Source organism: Diplotaxodon limnothrissa, linkage group LG4 (assembly GCF_057381915.1).
Source record: "Diplotaxodon limnothrissa isolate DT_005_m linkage group LG4, D_limnothrissa_male_GT1.1, whole genome shotgun sequence".
In the NCBI taxonomy this organism is placed as follows: Eukaryota; Metazoa; Chordata; class Actinopteri; order Cichliformes; family Cichlidae; genus Diplotaxodon; species Diplotaxodon limnothrissa.
Genome location: NC_140599.1, coordinates 30,747,651 through 30,769,512, shown reverse-complemented (window position 1 = coordinate 30,769,512; position 21,862 = coordinate 30,747,651). Strand labels below are relative to the sequence as shown.

Here is a 21,862-nt window from a genome sequence, read left to right as displayed (position 1 = left end):
ATGATCCCAACTAAACCGCCACAAGATTGGTTCAGATCTCTAGATTCATGTATGTCCAAATTCCTTTGGAAAAATAAACCCCCACGTATAAGCTTAAAAACACTACAAAAGACCAAGGATAAAGGAGGACTAGAACTGCCTAACTTTCAGCACTACTTCTTAGCCAACAGGCTTCAGTTTATCTCAGGATGGCTAAAACACACCCTCTTAGATGAACCTTGGCTAGATGTAGAACAAGCACTCTGCAATAATCTAGAGATCTCAGACCTACCATTTATCAGCTCAAACATCCAACGACATGAATGCTTTAAAAGCATCAACATCAGCTCTTCTCTGACAGCATGGTGGGAGTTTCTAAAATTGACGGCGTCTTCATTAATCCCATGCAAACGTACACCTATCTGGAACAACCCTGACATATTACAAAACAATAATATGATAAACTTTTCAGATTGGAGTGATAAAGGAATCAAATATTTAGAACATATACTAGAAGGAACAGAATTTATTTCATTTGACGGACTAGTTACACAATATGGGATCAACAAGAAAAGATTTTTAGAATATCAACAAATTAAATCCATAGTAAAAAAGAAATTTAAACCGGGTCAAGTTGAACTACAAACACCACCAAGTGTGGTTCAATTTCTTACTCTTAAACCCCCCAAATTACTATCCAAAATATACAGAATGCTTTCTAAAACAGATGAATCAATATCACTTCCTATTGCAAAATGGGAAGCGGATTTATCAGTTAACTTAGACCTAAACTTCTGGTCTCAGATTTGCTTAAAAACCTTTCATCTAATTAGAAATCCCAGTCTTCAATTAATTCAATACAAAATATTACATAGAGTGCACTATACAGGTCATCGGATGTTCAAGATGGGCTTTTCGTCTACCAACAACTGCTCACACTGCCAAACCAATTCACCGGACAATTATATCCACGCTCTTTGGTTCTGTCCACCAGTTCAGAAGTTTTGGCGCGAGATATGTGAAGACTTATCGAAGTGTCTGAAATGTAACATTCCAACTTCCCCCTTAGTGTGTTTGTTGGGCAGCTTAGATAATGTCACTTCAGAAAAGAATATCGCCCATATGGTTTTCACTGCCCTATGCATAGCCAAGAAAACAGTCCTCATGAACTGGAAAAATAAAAATAATCTTAATTCTAACCAATATAGAAATTATCTATTAGATTACATTAGTCTTGATACAGCCTCTGCCACCACATCAGATCAATTGCTCTGGGCTCCTTTGATCAGCTCCATCACCTAGTGGGGGTGGGGGGTCATAGTTTGGTCCCGCCTTCACTGTTGTGATTGGTGTGGGGGTAGGGACAGGCTTAGGGCGTCGGGGGGTTCCCCGGAGGCATCTTCCTTGGGGGGCTCAACCCGGGGTAGCGGTCATGTCCGGTTAGGGGCTCTGTTGGCTCTCAGGTGACTGTTTCCTCGCGGCTGCGTGCAGCGGGGCTAGGGGAGGGTCTGTGCTGACGGACGTGGGTTACTGACCTGGTAGCCTGGCTGCCCCTGGGTGGGTCCGGGATGGGCGTGAGGTTCTGGGGGCGCTCCATCTCTGGGCTGGGACCCGGACCGGGCCTCGGGGGCTTGGGTCCTGGTTGGTGTGTTGCCGGGGTTGTGGGCGGGTGGGTGCATGGGGGCCCAGCCCTGGAGCAGGGTGCCGCCGGTGCGTCGAGCCACCTGGGGGGGCTCTTCAACTGGTGGGGGAGATTGTCACATCTTGCAGGAGCTTTCCTCTCCTCAGGAGCTCCCTCTGCAGGAGGGGGAGATACAGGAGAGGTGGAGGAAGATCTCAGCCTGGGTGTTTATTGTCTTATGTAGTCTGGAAGATGAGTGGATGGTGGGGTGGGTGCAGTTTTCTCTGTGGTGGGGTTGGGTGGACTGTCCCGGGCTCTGTGGGGCCGGGCGGCGCTGCTGCACTGGGCCCGGTCTGGATGGGCCTGGGCCCCCTTTCCCTGGCGGGTCGCGGAGTATGGGGGTGCCTACTGGGGTCAGCGGGGGAGCTGGCCCCAGGGAGGGGTCACTTGCCCCTCCCTTCCTTCCCTCCCCATCTCCAGCTGCCTCCCTCTTCCCACTCCACCACAACCACCCACACATGCAGGGCCTTGGAGTAGGGGTATGTCACCAGGGTGCAGAGGAGGCTACCCCCCCCCCCCCCCCCCTGTCCCCTTCTGGCTGCCTCTGCCTCAATTTTATCCCACAACTTAGACATTCACATTACTCACACTCTCATTACACATACATATAGGATCTTGGGGGTGGGCACGATACACGGAGTCCAAAGTACCATCAGGGTGTACACCCCACCCCTGGCATCGTTGCCCACCTCTCAATTTTAAATACACGTAGACATTGAGGGCTAGCAGGAGGGACCATGCGCTTACCTGCTGCTCTCTGGCAGGTAGCTCCATGCCCTCCTGGGTTTTAAATGCACCTTAGAACACACATGCATCAACATTACAATGAGCGGGTGGAGGGAGGTTTGGAGTCTTCTCTCACCCCCATTCTCTGCGACCTGCTGGAGCAGGGGGGCTAGGACTAGGAGGAGGAGTTGGCCGTCCGACTGCGGTCTGGAGTGTGGAGCCTTCCTGCTGCTGCGGAGTCGGGGCGGTCTGCCTCCCCCCACCGCAGGGAAAAGGGAAACACCACCTGGGTCTGGGTGCAGTTCCCCCCTCCAGGGGCGGGGGCACCTAGACCCGGTTTGTAGAGTATGCTTGGGGAGTGTGATCGTGTGTACAACGTCTCTTTATGTCTGTCTCCACGTTGGTTGAGTGTGGAGTGAGTGCATATGAGAGCATGAGGGTGGGAATGGATGTTTGTATCTGTGTGTGCCTGTATGTCTGTGTCTATATGTCAGGTTGGGTGTCAGACGCCACCTCTCTGGGGACATCTCAGGCCCTCCAAGGTTTGGAGGCCTATCTCCACCCACCACCACTTCCCCTGCCAGTGGCGGACCCCCTCAGACATCGGTGCGTTGGTGGTTCTTTGTGTCCGGGGATGGGCGTCCAGGTACACACCAGCTCACTCCTTGGTGGCCGCTTATCGGGGCCTGGAGCCTGGGGCTCGCTCGGGCCACTTCGGAGGTGGGGTGCCCCCGGCCTCTCGGTCTGGGGCTCGGTCACTCAGGCGCAGCTGGCTGCCGGCGGAGCTCACGGGCGCGTCACTGCAACCCCCCCTGGCTTCTGCTCCGCGGCTGCTGAGTGAGCCCTCATCTGGGACTCTCCTCAGCTCTTTCCGGGACAGTGGCGCAGCTGCCCCTCTGTTGGTCTTCCTTGGTCTCTTGTGTTCTGGGGGCCTCTGGATGTCTGGAGTTTTGATCTCCTCCACACCTGCTTCACGCCCTGGAGGACGGGGCTGTGGCCCCCCCACACCCTCTAGCAGATTATTACATGAAGGAACCTTTTAAAAAAAAAACAAGCGCGTCCATGCTCACAGGTGTACACACGGGTGATCACACCCACAAACTACACCCTTTTTGGCTCCTACCTCAAAGCACACTGTGTTCTGTTGATCTTATGTGCTGCACAATAATGTTTAACATTTAGTATTTACTGTCGTATTCCCATATATCATTGTGATGTTGTTTATTCTATTACTCTTGTTCTCTTCTGCTTGCTTTCTTTTTTCTTTCTCAGCAGGTGATCCAGGTGATTGATATATGCATTTTTTTTTCTCTGCCCGTTCTGTTGGTTTTTGTCTTTTGCCCTTTTCCCCCGTCCCTCTTCTCAGCTGTTTCTCTTTCCCTCTTTCTTTCTCCCCTTCTTTCCCCCAGTCAAGTCTGTCCCGTATTCAGTAAGTGAAAATAAAATAAACAATAAAAGGTGAATCAAATGGACCATTACGGCAAGGCTGGGATGGTCAGTTTGGTAAAGTAAATCCGTTGGGCATCTTTCTTTGCCTTTAGACAACAATTCTGATGGCAAAAGAGCCAAACGGGACAGGCCAAAAAAAAAAAAAAAAAAAAAAAAAAAAAAAAAAAAAAAGTAGATAGATAGATAGATAGATAGATAGATAGATAGATAGATCGATTGAGAGTCACTTTTGCAAAAACCGAAATTGCAAATAGTATTATTGTTATTATTATTTTTGACAGATTATAGACAAAAAACTCTTGCACAACCGTCTGAATATGGCCGATCATTTTCGGGCAAATACCGGAAACTTTTTGGCAGCCAAACACTGTACCACACAAACAGCGTGATATCGTTAGCAATCCGTATTTTCTTATTAGTCACAGGCTCTTATTGCATTTTTAATGGCTGTAAATAAATATGCTTCTTTGAAATTCTCAACTATGCCTGTACTACGTTGTTTTATGAATATTAAAAACTGATTCATTGAAGAGACAGAGCTGGCGTTAAAAGGTGTACAGCAACATTAAGGCACCTCCTCTCCCTCCCCTTTCGGGGTGTGTTCAAGACTGCAGGCTATCATTTGTGTCATTTTGTGGCGAGACTCTTGTGAAACACCTGCTCACAACAGCCCTTCTGTTCATTTTTTTTCAATAAAGGTAAGAGCATCAAAAACTTTATTTCGTCTATCATTGCATTTATGCATGTATCGGTGCGGGCCTTATAAAAAGCTGTTTTAAGTTTCACAGTCTGTGTATTTATCTTGCAATATAAAGAGTTCAACTGTGTCGCTCAGAATTTCCCCTGAGAGGCTAGATTTTTAGGTTAAATAAGGAATATAAACCAGACGAAAGTGAAAGTGGATTTATTTCATTTTAGACTGTGCATTTGTTTTGCTTATTCATATGACGATAAAAGAAACATCTTCAATAAAGTTGAACATCTGGAGAAAGAAGAAAACCACTATTTTGTCAAAGACAACATTTGAGCTCAGTGTTTAGACCCGGTTCATCACTTTTATTTGACATTTTCCCTTTAAAACTCGAACCGAGCTGACCAGATAGCCGAGATTCGGTTTTTTTGGAGACAGACATAAGGAATATAACGAGACACCACTGGCATGACTGCCCGAGCATGGTTATCAAACTCTTTGTGACCTGATAAGATCAAGAATGTGTGCAGAATTTTAATGTACAAATATCATTTATCGTGGTGGTCAGTGAAAGAGAAATCCCCCCCTTCCGCCAGTTTCACTTTCCATTTGTGTGCCTTTTGCTTTCCCCCCTCCAGATGCAGAAGTGGGTTGTGATCTGCTGGGCCGCCCTGGCTGTGGTTGGTGCTGATGTGTGTCCAGATGGAGGGCTGTGTAAAGAAGGGGAAACCTGCTGCAACAGCCCAGCAAACGGTTACGGGTGTTGCCGATATGAAAACGTAAGGCCAGGTGTTATTATACCATCATGCAACTTGAGTGTTCACGACAATGTAATTATATTTATTGTACTTGTTTTAATTGGCTTCCTTTTTGCAGTAAGAGTGGGGGGGGGGACCCCAACGGATATCCATTTGGGTTCATGTTCTGCTAGTAACTCATTTAAACCAAGTTTTGATGTATGAAAATCTCACAATCTCTAAAAACAAAACAAAAAACAAATGTATAGAAACGTTTCTGAGAGACGTCGGACATCTACAATTATAATCAGAAGGAATGATTGCTGTTATTGATGAGTTGGTTTACTTAAAACCAGAATCAGACCTGTTGTAAATTATTTTGCTATACGACATTTGTTTAAATCAATAAAAATCTATTAGCTTTATATATTAGTATGAACAGTTTCATTCACATCAACTAAATGCATTCCTATAGACTAAAAACAGCCCAGCTTATTAGTCATCAAGTATGTAAATATTAAAGAGTAAAATGTGTAGTGTTCACATCTTCATGGTAACTGGACAAAATCTTCTATAGATTTCTGTTTTAAAATAACTCCAAAAGTGCAAAAGGGAGGAATTCCATCCTAACCTACTGAGCAAAGCTGCAGTACGTCACCTTCAGTGTAGGTAAATTGTCCCTTTGTCTATAGTTAAATGTACATGTGAGATAACCCTTCACTTATACTTTAAAGTAAATATAATTATGCAGCGATACTATTCACCCTCAGCTGTGTTTTACTACTTTGAAATCCAGATAGAAGGACGTGCCGCTTTCCCTCAATGTGATAGCTGTTTCAAACTTTGGTAGTCAAAGTGTTTCTACTACTGCTGTCTCCTCAGGCTGAGTGCTGTGATGATCACATCCACTGCTGTCCAGAGGGCACAGTCTGTAATAAAGCCTTATCTGGCTGTATTAATACCACCCTGACCATCCCCTGGGTGAAAAGAACCCCTGCTTATCAGCCCAAAGTCTCTAAAGTAAGCGTCGTCACACGTTAGTTGTTTTCTGTCACAAAGTCAGATTAAATAATCATGGTGGATTAAAAGAAGTAATACTGTCCTCTTTCCCACCTTCTGACCACTCAGTCCTTCAGGATGATCAAGACATACGAGAGTCAGGAAGACGACAACATCTGCCCCGACCTGTCACGATGCCCTGCTGAGTATTCCTGTCTGAAGGGTTTGACGAAGTTTGGCTGCTGTCCTCTAACTCAGGTAAGCTAACCACCACAAATAAGACGTGCTTCAGATACTTAAGTAGCACTGAGTGGAAAAACAAAGTGAGTGATGACACTAATCTTTTATTTGTGGTTCATTCCTGTGAAGGAATCTTGAATCTAGGAGGGGATTTCCATACATACACACCGATCAACCACATGATTAAAACTCGTTATTCTAATATTGTGCAGCCAAAAGAGCTCTGATCAGAAGGGGTACTCACTCAGGGTCTCTGAAAGTTTTCACTACCAGGAAATTGGTGGCAGAGTTAGTCTGCAAATTTTTGGGTGACTGGTACATATCAGATTAACTTGCATATGATTACTAAGTACATGGCAACAAGATGGTTGTCTATTCACTTCACCTGTCAGTAGCTTTGATGTTTTGGATAACAGGTTCACGTATTTTGTCCCCTTGTCATATTTAGTTATTGTCATATTCATTTCCAGCATCATCTCACTTCCTTTAAAGCTCCCTGGTTGTTACTGTACTTTGGGTACGGCATGTTTAAACATCTTTCACTTCTGTTTTGCATCTTGAATCACACCACTATAACAAAGGTCGGTGCTGAACAACATAGTACAGTTTGGTAAAACTACACCTCCCTTCTCTTTGCTTTTCTAAAGAGTCACTCTAAATAAATCTTAACTTTTTTTTGCAAACTGCATTTAAGCTGTTAACAACTCCACCTGCTGTTACAGAACATCCATTAGGAAAGCTATGGATATTTCCCTTACCCACCCCACAGGCTCTCATGGGAAAAAGTAAAAAGATGTCTTTATGTCACTGGGTTACAGTAGGAAGTCGAATCTATTTAAACAACATGCACTTTAGAAGACTTTTGTTTATCATCTTGAGTCTTCTGTTTAAAGGGAAAGCTCTAACAGAAATTGGCTCAGATCTACAAATCCTTTTGTTATGTATGACCAATACTTCAGTATCTTTCACCAGCACCAACGCAACAATTATTTATGTCTCGTCTCATTTTTTTTTTCTGCTTGTATTTTATTTTAATTTCAATTTAGGGATTTATCTTTTTTAATTTCCAGATTTATAGCTAACGGTCTTTCAACTGATAAACAGCAAAGTCCCTAACCATTTAATCGATGCCATGAAAAAGACACTTGCACAGTGATAGAGCTTACTTCCTCTCAAAAGAGGATCTTTCTTTGATGCTTTGTTTGCATAGCTGGTTGACCCACTAAGCTTCTACACTTTACCGAGGACATTCAGTGCTTTGGAATAGATTTTTGCTCTTGTTACAAGTTTAATGTAAACTTACCTGCCACTTAATTAGCTACACCTTCTAGCTTGGTCAAGCCCCTCATTTCAAAAAGCCAAACCTCCATGGCGCATAACATGCTTGTTGTATAATTGCAGTCTCCTCATATAACAAGCACCTTTAGTTACTAACTAAATATCTTTTTGCATCTTGAACTTTGCAAAGAGATGTTTCTCAGAGATTCTGGTACATTGACATGATAACATCAGATTCAGATCCATGATGTAAACCTCCTCTTCCACCATATTCAAAAAGTGTTCTGTTGGACCCAGATTTATGACTGTGGAGATCTTTTGAGTGCATTGACCTCATTGTCATGTCAAGAAACTACGTTGAGCTGGTCTGAGCTTTTGTGGTGTGGTGCATTAACCGGCTGGAGGCAGCCATCAGGAGTTAGGTATATTGCAGCCATACGAGGATGGACACGGTCAGCAGCACACAGGCTGTGGCATTTAAAAGATATTCAGTTAGTACTAAATGCACCACGAAAACATCCTCCAAACATCACACCACCACCAGCTTTAATATATTAGTAGAATGGCAGCTGAAAAAGTGTCCCTAATAAACTGGCTGGAGATTGTAAAAGCGGTTTCTGCTTGCACTAAAACAGCAGCTGGTCGTTTGTTACTCTTTATTTCACTGAACCTTTTTTCCTCTTTGAAATCTTTCATTTACTGCATGAATAGATAAACAGTTCCAATGCTTTTGTTTAATTCATAATTCTTGATTTCCTCACTGCTATCAGGGAATCTCCTGCCCCGATGGCAAACACTGCTGCCCTGAGGGCCACGACTGCAGCTCAGACAGCCGAGGCTGCATCAAAAAAGGTTCAACTTCCCCGCCAAAGTATCATAATTCAGTCGTATCACTATTCCTTTTCCTGTTTTGAGTTTTGATGTTCATGTGATATTGTTGCAGAGCTCGTGGTTACAGTTCTATGCAGCGATGGCATTTCAGAGTGCCCAGATGGTACCACCTGCTGTGAAACAAATGACGGGAAATGGGCATGCTGTCCACTATCAAAGGTACAAAATGCTACTCCATACCATGAGTGAGATCATGAATGACAAAAAAGTCAAATTATGGATTTGCATGTCCTGCATTGACGTCCAGTTATCGTGACTTAATGGTGTTTTATTATTTTCCATGTGAACAGGCCGTGTGCTGCGCTGACAAGATACACTGCTGCTCTGAAGGGACCACATGTGATGTCGAGCATTCCAAATGCATTGACTCTTCTACCAAGAAAGAGATGCCAATGTGGGCAAAGCTCCCTGCCAGAGTGAGAGCAGCTTGGGAAAACCAGAAAGGTCAGAAATTTTTAATAGACTGTTTTGCTGTGAACGTTAAGCTTAGTTCCTTGTTCTCACTAAGTATTTGAAAGTGTGTGTGTGTGTGTGTTTATCTTAATCTTTGTGTTTTTCTGTTCCCAGAAGAAGTGCCAGTTGAAGCAGTGAATAACACAGGAACAGAAAACGCCCCCAAAGTCACCACAGCCAATCTGCTTCCTCCATCTGGTAAGACAGTAAATGTGTCATCAGTTGCTAAGGCAGCTGCAGGTGAGACTATCCCCATGAAACAAATAATGTAGAACAATGAGACTGGAAAAAAAAGCACATGATTTATCACAAGACACATAAAGGTGATTCCATCTCAAGTTTCAACATCTTAAAATGACTGCTGAGAATTTTTTGCTTCGTATGTCAAATGCTTTCCAAGATATTATTTTTTAAAAGGTGGTCCACTGACTCACTTTCGGGCCATTTTTTTTGGCATTGTCGGTTTTTAGGTGTGCCAGTGCGTGCATGATTAATGGTTCAGGTAAATCTTTTTTTCTCTTACCAGTTTCATTATTTCCTGGTAATGACAAGACAAATCTGGCGCTGATAGGCAGGTCTATCCAGCTATAATTAAATGTTGCAACACCCCGTCTTCAATGAATGTTTTTGTTTGGTGGTAGTTTTTCCCTTACCAAGCCTGCTAACTATTACAACATATTTATAATGCTTGTTCAGAAACATCACTGTAACTCATGAAAAACGTCAAAATATTACAGTGCAGGCAGCCCAGTTTGAACTTTTAATATGATATTGAAGGTAAAAGGGGGAGCCGCTGCAACGACCCACTCTGAAATCAGTGGAAGCATTTTGGTGGGACAAGCCGGAATGCTAAGAACAAATAACGCACAGATACAGATACCTGCTAAGTAACATGCAAATAGAATTTTACACTTTTTGGATGTGCTGTTACTACAAATAACCACACAGAAAGCCACATTTTTTATTTTTATGTGTCAATTCTTGTGTGTATTAAAAAAACAAAAACAACTTTGTATGGCAAGTATGGTCAAGAGGTCCAGTTCTGTGAATCAACAGTTTAGCAGTCCTGTCTGCATTCACCAGTCACTCAAATCAGCCACAGCCTAACTTTAAGTTTCAATAAACAATAAATAATCTAAACTCTTACCAGAAGAGCTGAAGCTGTTATAGCTGCAAATGGTGGGCCGACATCATATTAAACCCTTTGGGTTAAGAACAGGATGTCACTGAAGTTCATATGCGTGTGAAGAGAGATGAGTGAATACTTTTGGCAATATACATCATTGGTTCTGCTGTTAGTCCAATATGCATTTTCAATTCAAATATATATTTTTAATGTGATGATTTTTGTTGCAATGTCATGGAACAAAAAAACACTGAGGCTGAGGGGCAGAAACCTGAAGCACCACATGGTTTGTTTGACAGATCAAACTTGACAGTCAACCTTTAAAAGTACTTGGAAAAAGGAGAAGTTTTATTTTTAAAGAATGGCTTTTGTAGCATGACATCTAAATTGTTCCAGTATGTGTGACTGTATTGGTAAATACTTCCTCATATAACACAGACTGCTCCAAACTGACTCTGATTTGGCTACAAGAGAAAGGAATAGTGGTGAATGCAGCTGTCTTAATATAACAGTGCTTTTGCCTGCATTACTTCTGCCCAAAACAGCTCTGTTCCTCCTCAGTTCCTGCCAACTATAAATGAGTTATATCTTTATTTAGACAGGAATTATTTATCTTTCCTCCATGAGCCAATCAAATGGTTCACAATAAATTCGCTGTGTTTTGTGCACAGCAGGACACACATCTCTGATTAGCTTTAACTATGGTGCATCCTCTTCATTCTCATATTTCCACCATTTGGTCTGAATTTAATGTCATCATTACATCTCTATCATGGTACAACACAAATGACCGTATTGGAGTCATTTGGACAGTTGCCCCTTGTGACTTAAAGCAGGCTTCTTTAGACCAAGGAAGTTATTCAATTCAGTTAAAGTTTTAGTACAGTTTTATTTATATAGCACCGATTCAAAACAAAAGTCGCCTCACTATAAGCTTTATTAAAAGAAATGTTTTAACAGTAAACACGGTGTTTGCCCCCTCAATCCAAACTGGGATTGAGGGCTCCCAGTCTACTTCGAAAAACCCTACGAACCACAAGTAAACCTGCAGTCCGAAAGTGAAATGCACTATTGGAATAATATGGTTTTATGAGGTGTGGATAACATATGACAGGCCCTGATCATTCAGGACTTTGTATTTCAGGAGAAACATTTTATATTTAATTTGCAGTTGTGTAATTGTTTTAGTCTTTTATTTAAATACAATTAAAATGTTTGCAGTTTCGAGTTCATGAATTCTTAGTCAGAGAATGGATGTCTTTACTAACAGGTATTTAAGTAAAACAAAAATATTGAAAGACGTGTCCCTAGTCTGTGGTAAATTATACTAGTTTTTATGTTATATGCATTTTTTTACTGTCATAACTCAGAAATAATATTTAATTGATTGGGGCGTCTTCATTTTCTTTAATTTTGTTCGTGTTCAAACTCACTGACAACTGACATTGCTCCATAACACTGCGAGTGGTCAAAGAGTGCACCAGGTAATTTTAGTAATTATAACATGGAACTGTTATTGTCGTCAATTCCAAATTTGACAAAATCTCATGATGATCTCGCTGGTTGTTCGTATCACTTATCAAATGGTTCATGAGGATGATTATTACATTCAGTCAGTGGAAGTGAGGGCTCACAACGATGGCAGTCATGAAACATTAGTGGATTAATTTTTTTCTCAATGTCTTTTCTCCAGCAAACGATGTTCCATGTGACGATACATCAGCCTGTCCTGATGGCACCACCTGCTGTAAAACCCAAGAAGGTGGCTGGGCCTGCTGTCCAATGCCAGAGGTACAGTATTACCATCTATCCATCCATTTTTTTAAATGCTTTTCAATTTGGAGGAGAGAGGGGAGTGCAGTGCGAACAAACACTACTGAGTCTCGTCTGCCATTTATTTAGACATTTCTGCTTAAATGTATAATTACTTGCAGTTTAAGGTGTTTTAAATATATTGATGGTGTTCTGTTTGCCCTAATTCCAGGCTGTTTGTTGTGAAGACTTCATACACTGTTGTCCCAAAGGGAAGAAATGTAACTTGGAGGCTCAAACCTGTGAAGACGGCGTGATCTCTGTGCCCTGGGCCAAGAAGGTCCCTGCAATCATAAAGCAGAAGGTAGAGGTGAAGGATGTTCCATGTGACGATACATCAGCCTGTCCTGATGGCACCACCTGCTGTAAAACCCAAGAAGGTGGCTGGGCCTGCTGTCCAATGCCAGAGGTACAGTGTTACCATCTATACATCCATTTTCTTAGCTGGCTTCCTTTGTTGGGAGAGGAAGAGGGGAGAGAAGATGGGTGATGGGATGGCAGGGCACAAGCATCAAAGCCCTGACTGCCATTTATTTAACAGTTTCTCTTTAGCATTTCAGGTGTTTTTAGTATATTGACAGCTTTCTGTCTGTGCTGTGATTTCATTTCCAGGCTGTTTGTTGTGAAGACTTCATACACTGTTGTCCCAAAGGGAAGAAATGTAACTTGGAGGCTCAAACCTGTGAAGACGGCCTGATGTCTGTGCCCTGGGCCAAGAAGGTTCCTGCAATCATAAAGCAGAAGGTAGAGGTGAAGGATGTTCCATGTGACGATACATCAGCCTGTCCTGATGGCACCACCTGCTGTAAAACCCAAGAAGGTGGCTGGGCCTGCTGTCCAATGCCAGAGGTACAGTATTACCATCTATCCGTCAATTTTCTTAACTGGCTTTCTTTGTCAGGCTTGGAGGGGCAAGGGGAGGGCAGGGCAGGGCACAAGCAAACATCAAAGCCTTGTCTGATATTTATTTAACAGTTTCTGTTTAACTTTTCAGGTGTTTTTAGTATATTGACACCTTTCTGTCTGTGCTGTCATTTTGTTTCCAGGCTGTTTGTTGTGAAGACTTCATACACTGTTGTCCAAAGGGGAAGAAATGTAACTTGGAGGCTCAAACCTGTGAAGGCGGCGTGATCTCTGTGCCCTGGGCCAAGAAGGTTCCTGCAATCATAAAGCAGAAGGTAGAGGTGAAGGATGTTCCATGTGACGATACATCAGCCTGTCCTGATGGCACCACCTGCTGTAAAACCCAAGAAGGTGGCTGGGCCTGCTGTCCAATGCCAGAGGTACAGTGTTACCATCTATCCATCCATATTCTTAAACACTTGTCCACTTCATGGATGAGGGAATGGCTTGAACCTATCCTGGCTCTCATGGGATGGGATAAGGGGCAGATTACACCTTGGATAGGTCTCCTGTCTATTGCAGGGCTAACACATACCACACAGCCTCGTCTCACATGTGTTTCAAAGTTCCTATTTATATATGTAACTACTTGTAGTTTAAGGTGTTTTTTTATCCTGTAATTTCATTTCCAGGCTGTTTGTTGTGAAGACTTCATACACTGTTGTCCCAAAGGGAAGAAATGTAACTTGAAGGCTCAAACCTGTGAAGACGGCCTGATCTCTGTCCCCTGGGCCAAGAAGCTTCCTGCAATCATAAAGCAGAAGGTAGAGGTGAAGGATGTTCCATGTGACGATACATCAGCCTGTCCTGATGGCACAACCTGCTGTAAAACCCAAGAAGGTGGCTGGGCCTGCTGTCCAATGCCAGAGGTACAGTATTACCATCTATACATCCATTTTCTTAAATGCTTGTCAATTTCAGGGTTGGCGGGGAGAGGGGAGGGCAGGATGAACACATATTACACAGCTCTGTCTGCCATTTATTTAGACATTTCTGTTTAAATGTATAATTACTTGCAGTTTAAGGTCATTTTAGTATATTGATGGTATTCTGTTCGCCCTAATTCCAGGCTGTTTGCTGTGAAGACTTCATACACTGTTGTCCCAAAGGGAAGAAATGTAACTTGAAGGCTCAAACCTGTGAAGACGGCCTGATGTCTGTGCCCTGGGCCAAGAAGCTTCCTGCAATCATAAAGCAGAAGGTAGAGGTGAAGGATGTTCCATGTGACGATACATCAGCCTGTCCTGATGGCACCACCTGCTGTAAAACCCAAGAAGGTGGCTGGGCCTGCTGTCCAATGCCAGAGGTACAGTGTTACCATCTATACATCCATTTTCTTAACTGGTTTTCTTTGTCAGGCTTGGAGGGGCAAGGGGAGGGCAGGGCAGGGCACAAGCAAACATCAAAGCCTCGCCTGATATTTATTTAACAGTTTCTGTTTAACATTTCAGGTGTTTTTAGTATATTGACAGCTTTCTGTCTGTGCTGTCATTTTGTTTCCAGGCTGTTTGTTGTGACGACTTCATACACTGTTGTCCCAAAGGGAAGAAATGTAACTTGGAGGCTCAAACCTGTGAAGACGGCCTGATGTCTGTGCCCTGGGCCAAGAAGGTTCCTGCAATCATAAAGCAGAAGGTAGAGGTGAAGGATGTTCCATGTGACGATACATCAGCCTGTCCTGATGGCACCACCTGCTGTAAAACCAAAGAAGGTGGCTGGGCCTGCTGTCCAATGCCAGAGGTACAGTGTTACCATCTATTAATTTGTCTTGATGCATGCCTAATCATGCAGGTACCGTCAAGTGGTCTTAAATGTACACCCTGTTGATGTATCTTCGGTACACTATACAGACTTGGTGTAGATTCCCCGGGCATAGCCTGTGGCATGAAGTCCGGTCAATAGTATTGCCTTGTTGTAACTGCTTCAGACAATCTATCACCCTCGTAATGGGAAGGGGGCTAAGGAAAGCTCCAGCCAATCCAGGAGAGAAGGACAACTGGTTGCCTAAGCGAAAATCCTTAGTGATCCATTATGTGTCAGGAGGATCGTAACAGTTGAAACAAATTTTTTTTAAACGCCGCGTCTCTGTGGCTTTAAAACCCCAAAACACGGTGGACCAAAAATTGGCCCACCCCAAGGATCAGGTCCCCCGACACGAACAGAATAATTTAGTGTACACTGTTAGGTGACAGGAGGATTGTCATGATTTATATCATGGGGGAACCCAAACAACCTGTGGCGAAACCGTTGGCACAACACAGAAGAGCTAACTCGTCAGGCCAGGACTCCGCAGTCTATTTACACCTACAGGTCAATGGACACTCTTTCAGTGATGAGGATGTACACATCCTGGACAGTGAGGAACACTCGTTTAAGCGGGGATTCAAGGAGGCTATTTGGGTGAAAAGGGAAAGACCATCTCTGAATCGAGGGGGAGGTCTAAGGGTACATCTTTCACCATCGTACAATGCTGTGATTACAGCCTTCCCCAACTCTCTGTGACTGGAGTGGTTGTTAATCAATAGTCATGACAATTTGCATAGTAACGATCAAGGAACTGACCTCACAGCCCATTGTTCATTCAGTGGGCTAGTTTCAGACATTGTGCAAATGTACTGTTTATAAGGTTGGGGAAACCTGCAGTCAGCTGAGACCGAAGAAGTCACTTGGATGAGTGATGAAATGTTTCTCCCACTGAAAACGCTACGTCCAGATGAGCAGAATCAAACTTCTGGGGCATCTATTAATTCATTTCCCTAACTGCTTTACTTTGTCAGGCTTGAAGGGTAAAAGGCAGAGGAGGCGAGGACAGGGCATAAGCATACACCACAGCCTCGTCTGATATTTATTTAACAGTTTCTGTTTAACATTTCAGGTGTTTTTAGTATATTGACACCTTTCTGTCTGTGCTGTCATTTCATTTCCAGGCTGTTTGTTGTGACGACTTCATACACTGTTGTCCCAAAGGGAAGAAATGTAACTTGGAGGCTCAAACCTGTGAAGACGGCCTGATCTCTGTGCCCTGGGCCAAGAAGGTCCCTGCAATCATAAAGCAGAAGGTAGAGGTGAAGGATGTTCCATGTGACGATACATCAGCCTGTCCTGATGGCACCACCTGCTGTAAAACCCAAGAAGGTGGCTGGGCCTGCTGTCCATTGCCAGAGGTACAGTATTACCATTTATCCATCCATTTTTTAAAATGCTTTTCAATTTGGAGGAGAGAGGGGAGTGCAGTGCGAACACACACTACTGAGTCTCGTCTGCCATTTATTTAGACATTTCTGCTTAAATGTATAATTACTTGCAGTTTAAGGTGTTTTAAATATATTGATGGTGTTCTGTTTGCCCTAATTCCAGGCTGTTTGTTGTGAAGACTTCATACACTGTTGTCCCAAAGGGAAGAAATGTAACTTGGAGGCTCAAACCTGTGAAGACGGCCTGATGTCTGTGCCCTGGGCCAAGAAGCTTCCTGCAATCATAAAGCAGAAGGCAGAGGAGAAGAAAGTTCCTTGTGATCACACAGCAGCCTGTCCTGATGGCACCACCTGCTGTAAAACCCAAGAAGGTCGCTGGGCCTGCTGTCCATTGCCAGAGGTTAGCATTGGACTGAAATCGGTTTTTAGACCACATTTCTCAAAAGTACTTTATTAACACACACAGAATGTCAAATTTACACCAAACAGAAAACTGTTGGTAACCTAAAGTTCCGTCACTCTGGATGGCTGCATGCAGCTATCACCAGGAACCTGTTAGTTAAAGGAGCTTAAACTGCTGTACGTGCTGTATGTCCTGCATCTTTTACAAAAACTGGAGACCACTTGAGTATCATATTGATGAGGTAAAAGTTGACTTACAGTGACAAAGCTACCAATACATGCCTAAGCATGTTGCTGGCTAAGTTACAGCTAGTAAAGCGAATATTCTTTACACCACCACGGTGACACAGTGGTTTCGTGGTTGATGATGGAGTGATGTAGATAAAGTGTACAGAAAATAAAGAGTCTGTGGTTAAAAATGTGACTTGTTAAGAGTGTAAAATTACTCTGAGGTCAGTAAGACTGGACAAGTGCGTTGTAACGGTGAGTGTGTTACATGATTTACTGCTGCACCCACTTTACTTAAAAACAAAAGAAAGTTCTGTGACTGCACTAACCCTTGTCTTTGCTAGCCTCTGCACAGACACAGTTTGTTTGTGTAGTGCGTGACAAAAAATAAAAGTAGGTTGTTGTATTTCTAGAAATATCAAATAATATCTTTAATCTACATTGCATTTAACCTGTTTTATTTTTGTCAACATTGCTCTGCCAAGCATTGTCAGGCTTCTGTTTGTATTTGAACTTGACTATCTGTGACTGACTGCACTTTTGTCTTTTTGCATAAAAGGCGGTCTGCTGTGACGATCACAAACACTGCTGCCCGAGCGGCACCACCTGTGACCCGACCGCCGTGTCTTGCAATGGCCCATCAGGCTCAACTCCCATGCTACAGAAGGTACCTGCGTTCACTACTGAAGCACCTACTACTGTGCAGCCTACAACTGAGAGTCCAACAACAAGCGCTAAATCGGAGGAGGAGGACAAAGAAGAAGAAGGCATGATTAACTGTGATGCCCACACCAGCTGCCCTCAGTCAACCACCTGCTGCTACATGAAGAATTTTAAAAAGTGGGGCTGCTGTCCGCTGCCTGAGGTGAGCTCTGCTTTTTCACAGCATCACTGACCTCGTGTCTCCTCCATCTGTTATTAAACATCAATATGCAGCAGCCCAGCGCATATTTGTCGCAGTTTAATTTTATAATGACAGGAGGACATACAGAAAGTGTCAATAAGGTCTTGTTCTCATCCATCTTTTCTAAAATGGTTGCTTCTATTGGCAGTCATTGGAAGAGTCAACATTAACGTCACTATTACTTTGCATCCTAACAATGCTTACACGTATGTGTCACATCTATGAGTCATACTTCCACTCCTGATATAAACGGCGGTTTTGGAAGAGAATGCAAATTTGTAATTTTTTTCACACAACACAATTGAGGCAGTTGATGTTTACTATGATTACCAGCCAGTCCACAAACACCAATCAAACATATTGCTTGAATAAGTTGTGCAGTACAGCACAGTTTCATTTGCAAAGCTGTTGTCATTTAATCCTCCAATATGTAAAGAAATGCTTCACTAACTCTACACTAACACACTGTCAGTTATTACACACCTTGGGCCGTCAGTAACATTTCCCAGGTTTTGAAAAAAAGCTTATTTTTACACCACAGTGGTTTTGTTGATGTCTTTTGTGTAGCTGAAGATTATTTGTCCTTCTACAATACAAGAAAGAGAAAAATCCAGTACAAGAAAATAAGATAGTTTAGATCATTTTAAAAGCCAACCTCTTTTAGGACCTGGCAAGATTCAAAACATCCTGAAGAAGTTGCAAGAGATCTTAAAAGAGGATTAGATGGTTTATTTTAGACCATGTGGTGTGAGGTATGTGTGTGAGTGTGTGTGTGGAGGGCGGGGGAACCACACAGATCACCAAGCAGTTTTTAGGCCGGCTGAGTTTTTTCATTCCTAAAACTTCCTTTGAAGCTTATGAAAGAAAAACCTGCCGCCCACACTGCAGTCACGGAAGATGTTAACTGAATGTCACCTGTTCATCAAGCCCCAAAAAAGCACAACTAGACATCATCTTTAGCCCTAATTTGCATGGTGATATCCTGTTTTTCTGTTTCACATCTTTTCTCATATTCCTGTTGAGAACTGGCGACTTTAGCAGCTTACAGGCCACAGTCACTCAAATGAACTCGAATGAACTTTATTTTGGTTGCCACTCTGAATTTATAATAGTCATTTATAAACTGATGTGTCTTTAAGTTTCTAGAATAGAATTTCAGCATCTTCTTCAGACTCTCTATAACCTTTATATATACACCAATGAAAAAAGAAGTGAAACAGCAGAATTGATGAAGTGAAAGCCACTGCTCATGTTTTCACTTCTCCCCAGGCGGTGTGCTGTGAGGATGGGAGTCACTGCTGTCCTAACCAGTACAAATGTGACAATAGCCGCACGTCGTGCATAAAAGGAGAAGTGGTGATTCCATGGTACACCAAAATTCCAGCCATTACCAGCGACGAGGCCGAGCCCTACTCTGTCCAGTGCGAAGGTGCAAGCCAGTGTCCTGAACAAACCAGCTGCTGCAAGCTGTTCACAGGCGAGTGGGGCTGCTGTCCACTCAAAAATGTGAGTGCATGAAAATATCATATACCCTGGTAGCCGTCTCATCAGGTCAGGCTTTGCCTATGCAAACTGGGGACTATAATTTGCACCAACTATGTGTCTGCAGGCTGTTTGCTGTCCGGATAAGGAGCACTGTTGCCCGCAGGGTTACACCTGTGACATCTTATCCAGATCCTGCCAGAAGCTCATCATGATGCAGCTGGAGAGAGTCCCACTGACACCGGTGTATCTACTTGAGCCTCAACCCCAGCTCAGCCCAACAAAGCACAAAGACATCAAGTGCGATGAACAGACCAATTGCGGGCATGATGAAACTTGCTGCAGGACTTCTGCCACTTCCTGGGGCTGCTGTCCATCTTCTAACGTATGATTTACAGAAACTAGTCCTGCTTCCTTCCTCCTGCTTTATGTTAACTGTCAGGGAGAGCTGAGAACTGTCAGTAAGCCAAGGGCTCCAAAATTTTTCATATGCTTACCTCAGAAAAGGGAGGCTGCACCTCTTGACTGCCTTCAGGCTCACTGCTATTTTGAGATCACTCCTGGAAAGTCCAGTTTTAGGTCAGCAGATGAAAGTAATTTTATTTTACAGCCAAAGTAGTATTTCCTCATTTTGTACTATATACAGTAATTCCCTAGATTTCAGTTCCATCCTTCAGTGAAATTATAACCCTTTACACAGTTAGGTTACCTTTTACCAGACTGCAAACTCAACCATTTTACCCTCTAATTAGTTTGTAAACATATATTCACTGCTCGAGATTCAACATGAGCTCCATTGTAAACAAATTAGTAGGTTAAACCACTGTTGACATGAATAGGTTTTAAACTAATATGTTGTATAAATATGTAGGCCTCTAAACAGAGCCATAAGGAGAACTTTGCTACTTAAAAAAATTAGTGGTATTACTGTTGTGTTTTCATGTAATACTAAAAGGCAAATCTGTACTTACATTGCAGCATCTTTTTAAAAAAATGCCTTATAAAGCATCACAACGTCTGAATTGTGAGGTTTTGTGCCAATAAAAAGGGAGCGTGTATGAGTTAAGTAAACCATTCAGTTTTTTTTTACAGACTTTCCTCCCTCTGTCCTCCCTCTAGGCGGTGTGCTGCAGCAACATGAAGCACTGCTGCCCGACCGGGTACACCTGTACGGAAGAAAACTCCTGCATCCAGAACTCCAAGCTTTACTGGCCCAACTGGCACGTGTTCGTCGCCAACAAAAAAAGAGCCCTAATTGTGTGAAAACACCACCTCTAAACTGTTACTAGTTTTAGTTTTTGCATATAACGCACTAATGGAGAAAGAATTCTACATTAATTTCAAAATGCTTTGTTTTTAAATGACACTTTGAAAACGATTTGCACCTCAGTTGCTAAGATGTTTGCAATCTTGAAGTTGAACATTTTGGTCTGAATGCACCTAATTATATAGATGACCGTGTGACTAATGTATTTAAGGAGTTATCTTTGTTATTCCAAGCACACTCAGTTTGTCACTTGAAATGCTACTCCATCCACAATAGAAGACAATCGAAACACTCCACTTGTCAGTCATCTGTTTCTTTAAGACTTGCTGCAGCTGCCTTCTGTTGAAAAGGTTATTTCTTTATCAATAATAGTCAATCAGTCAAAACCTGATTCAATATCTTTCATCATTCTGAACATTCAGTCTGATCATTTAATGATTTTGTGGTGTAATTACTCATTAAATCTTGGGTTCATAATTTTGTGCATTGGATTAGTAATCTGTGTTAATGAGGCAAAGGTGAAGAAATTCATGCTTGGATGATCTTACCCTGTCAAAGTGTCACATTATCCATTAAATCAATAAAAAAGAAGTGACATTATTAAAAGTTGTCCAGTCACTTATTGTGGTTTATTAGAAAGGGCTGTGAAAAAAGAAAATGCAGTTTATGAATGCTGTTATATTTAGTTTTATATTTATTTTACAGTGCCAATGTCTGCTATAAATAACATTATAATATATATTTTGTTCTTTGGTATAAGTAGAAATAATTGTTCTCCTTTGTCACATTTCAAAAAGGCCATGCAAATGATAAAAAGAAAACAGGTGTTACAATAAGGAAGTCCACTACAATTTCACGTAAAAGATTACCTGGCCTGTTTTCCTTTATCCTTACTTCCGGCACAGAATTTCACTTTTTAGGCTGACGTCGTACTGCTGGAGATTTGACTTTTATTTTTTTTAATTTTTGAAACCGTGATTTCAGCTTTTATGTGGGCTCGTGCTGCCTCCTGTCTACCAGCAGTAAAAATTACAGCTTAAGTGGAAATCCAAACATCCGATTCTACGTTTCAAAATAATAGTCTAACCCGGAGAAGTAAGTTTCTTGATTAAATATCAAAACTGTTTTTTTAAAGAGCTAAAACAACAAATAAAAATAAAATATTTAAAAACAAATGATAAAAATACGACACTTAAATGAACTGTGAAATTATTTATTACATTAATCGAAAGCTTAAAGTTACATGTTCGCAGTAATGGTGTGTTTTATACATTGTATAAATATATAGAGGGACGTTAAAATGGGATTTGGCAGGTGGGGTAATTAATGAAAAGTAAGTCACAGAATTATTTCGTTTGTGAGGTCCAGTAGATTTTCCTTTGAGTGCAGAATGGGATCAGCTGATCTGCTCCTCCGGTAC

General features: G+C 42.4%; 1 protein-coding gene across 1 annotated transcript; it reads left to right on the top strand.

The window, feature by feature from the left end:
- The first annotated feature begins 4,479 nt into the window (after positions 1 to 4,479).
- On the top strand, positions 4,480 to 20,733 carry grna (granulin a). Its single transcript, XM_085352858.1, has 21 exons — positions 4,480 to 4,533; positions 5,165 to 5,305; positions 6,146 to 6,283; positions 6,392 to 6,520; positions 8,551 to 8,632; positions 8,724 to 8,830; positions 8,962 to 9,115; positions 9,239 to 9,322; positions 11,944 to 12,041; positions 12,235 to 12,471; positions 12,675 to 12,911; positions 13,109 to 13,345; positions 13,598 to 13,834; positions 14,035 to 14,271; positions 14,469 to 14,705; positions 15,893 to 16,129; positions 16,323 to 16,559; positions 17,349 to 17,654; positions 18,963 to 19,199; positions 19,303 to 19,560; positions 20,295 to 20,733. The coding sequence occupies exons 2-21, from the start codon at positions 5,165 to 5,167 to the stop codon at positions 20,436 to 20,438; spliced, it is 3,774 nt and encodes a 1,257-aa protein (XP_085208984.1). The 5' UTR covers positions 4,480 to 4,533; the 3' UTR covers positions 20,439 to 20,733.
- The last annotated feature ends 1,129 nt before the right edge of the window (positions 20,734 to 21,862 follow it).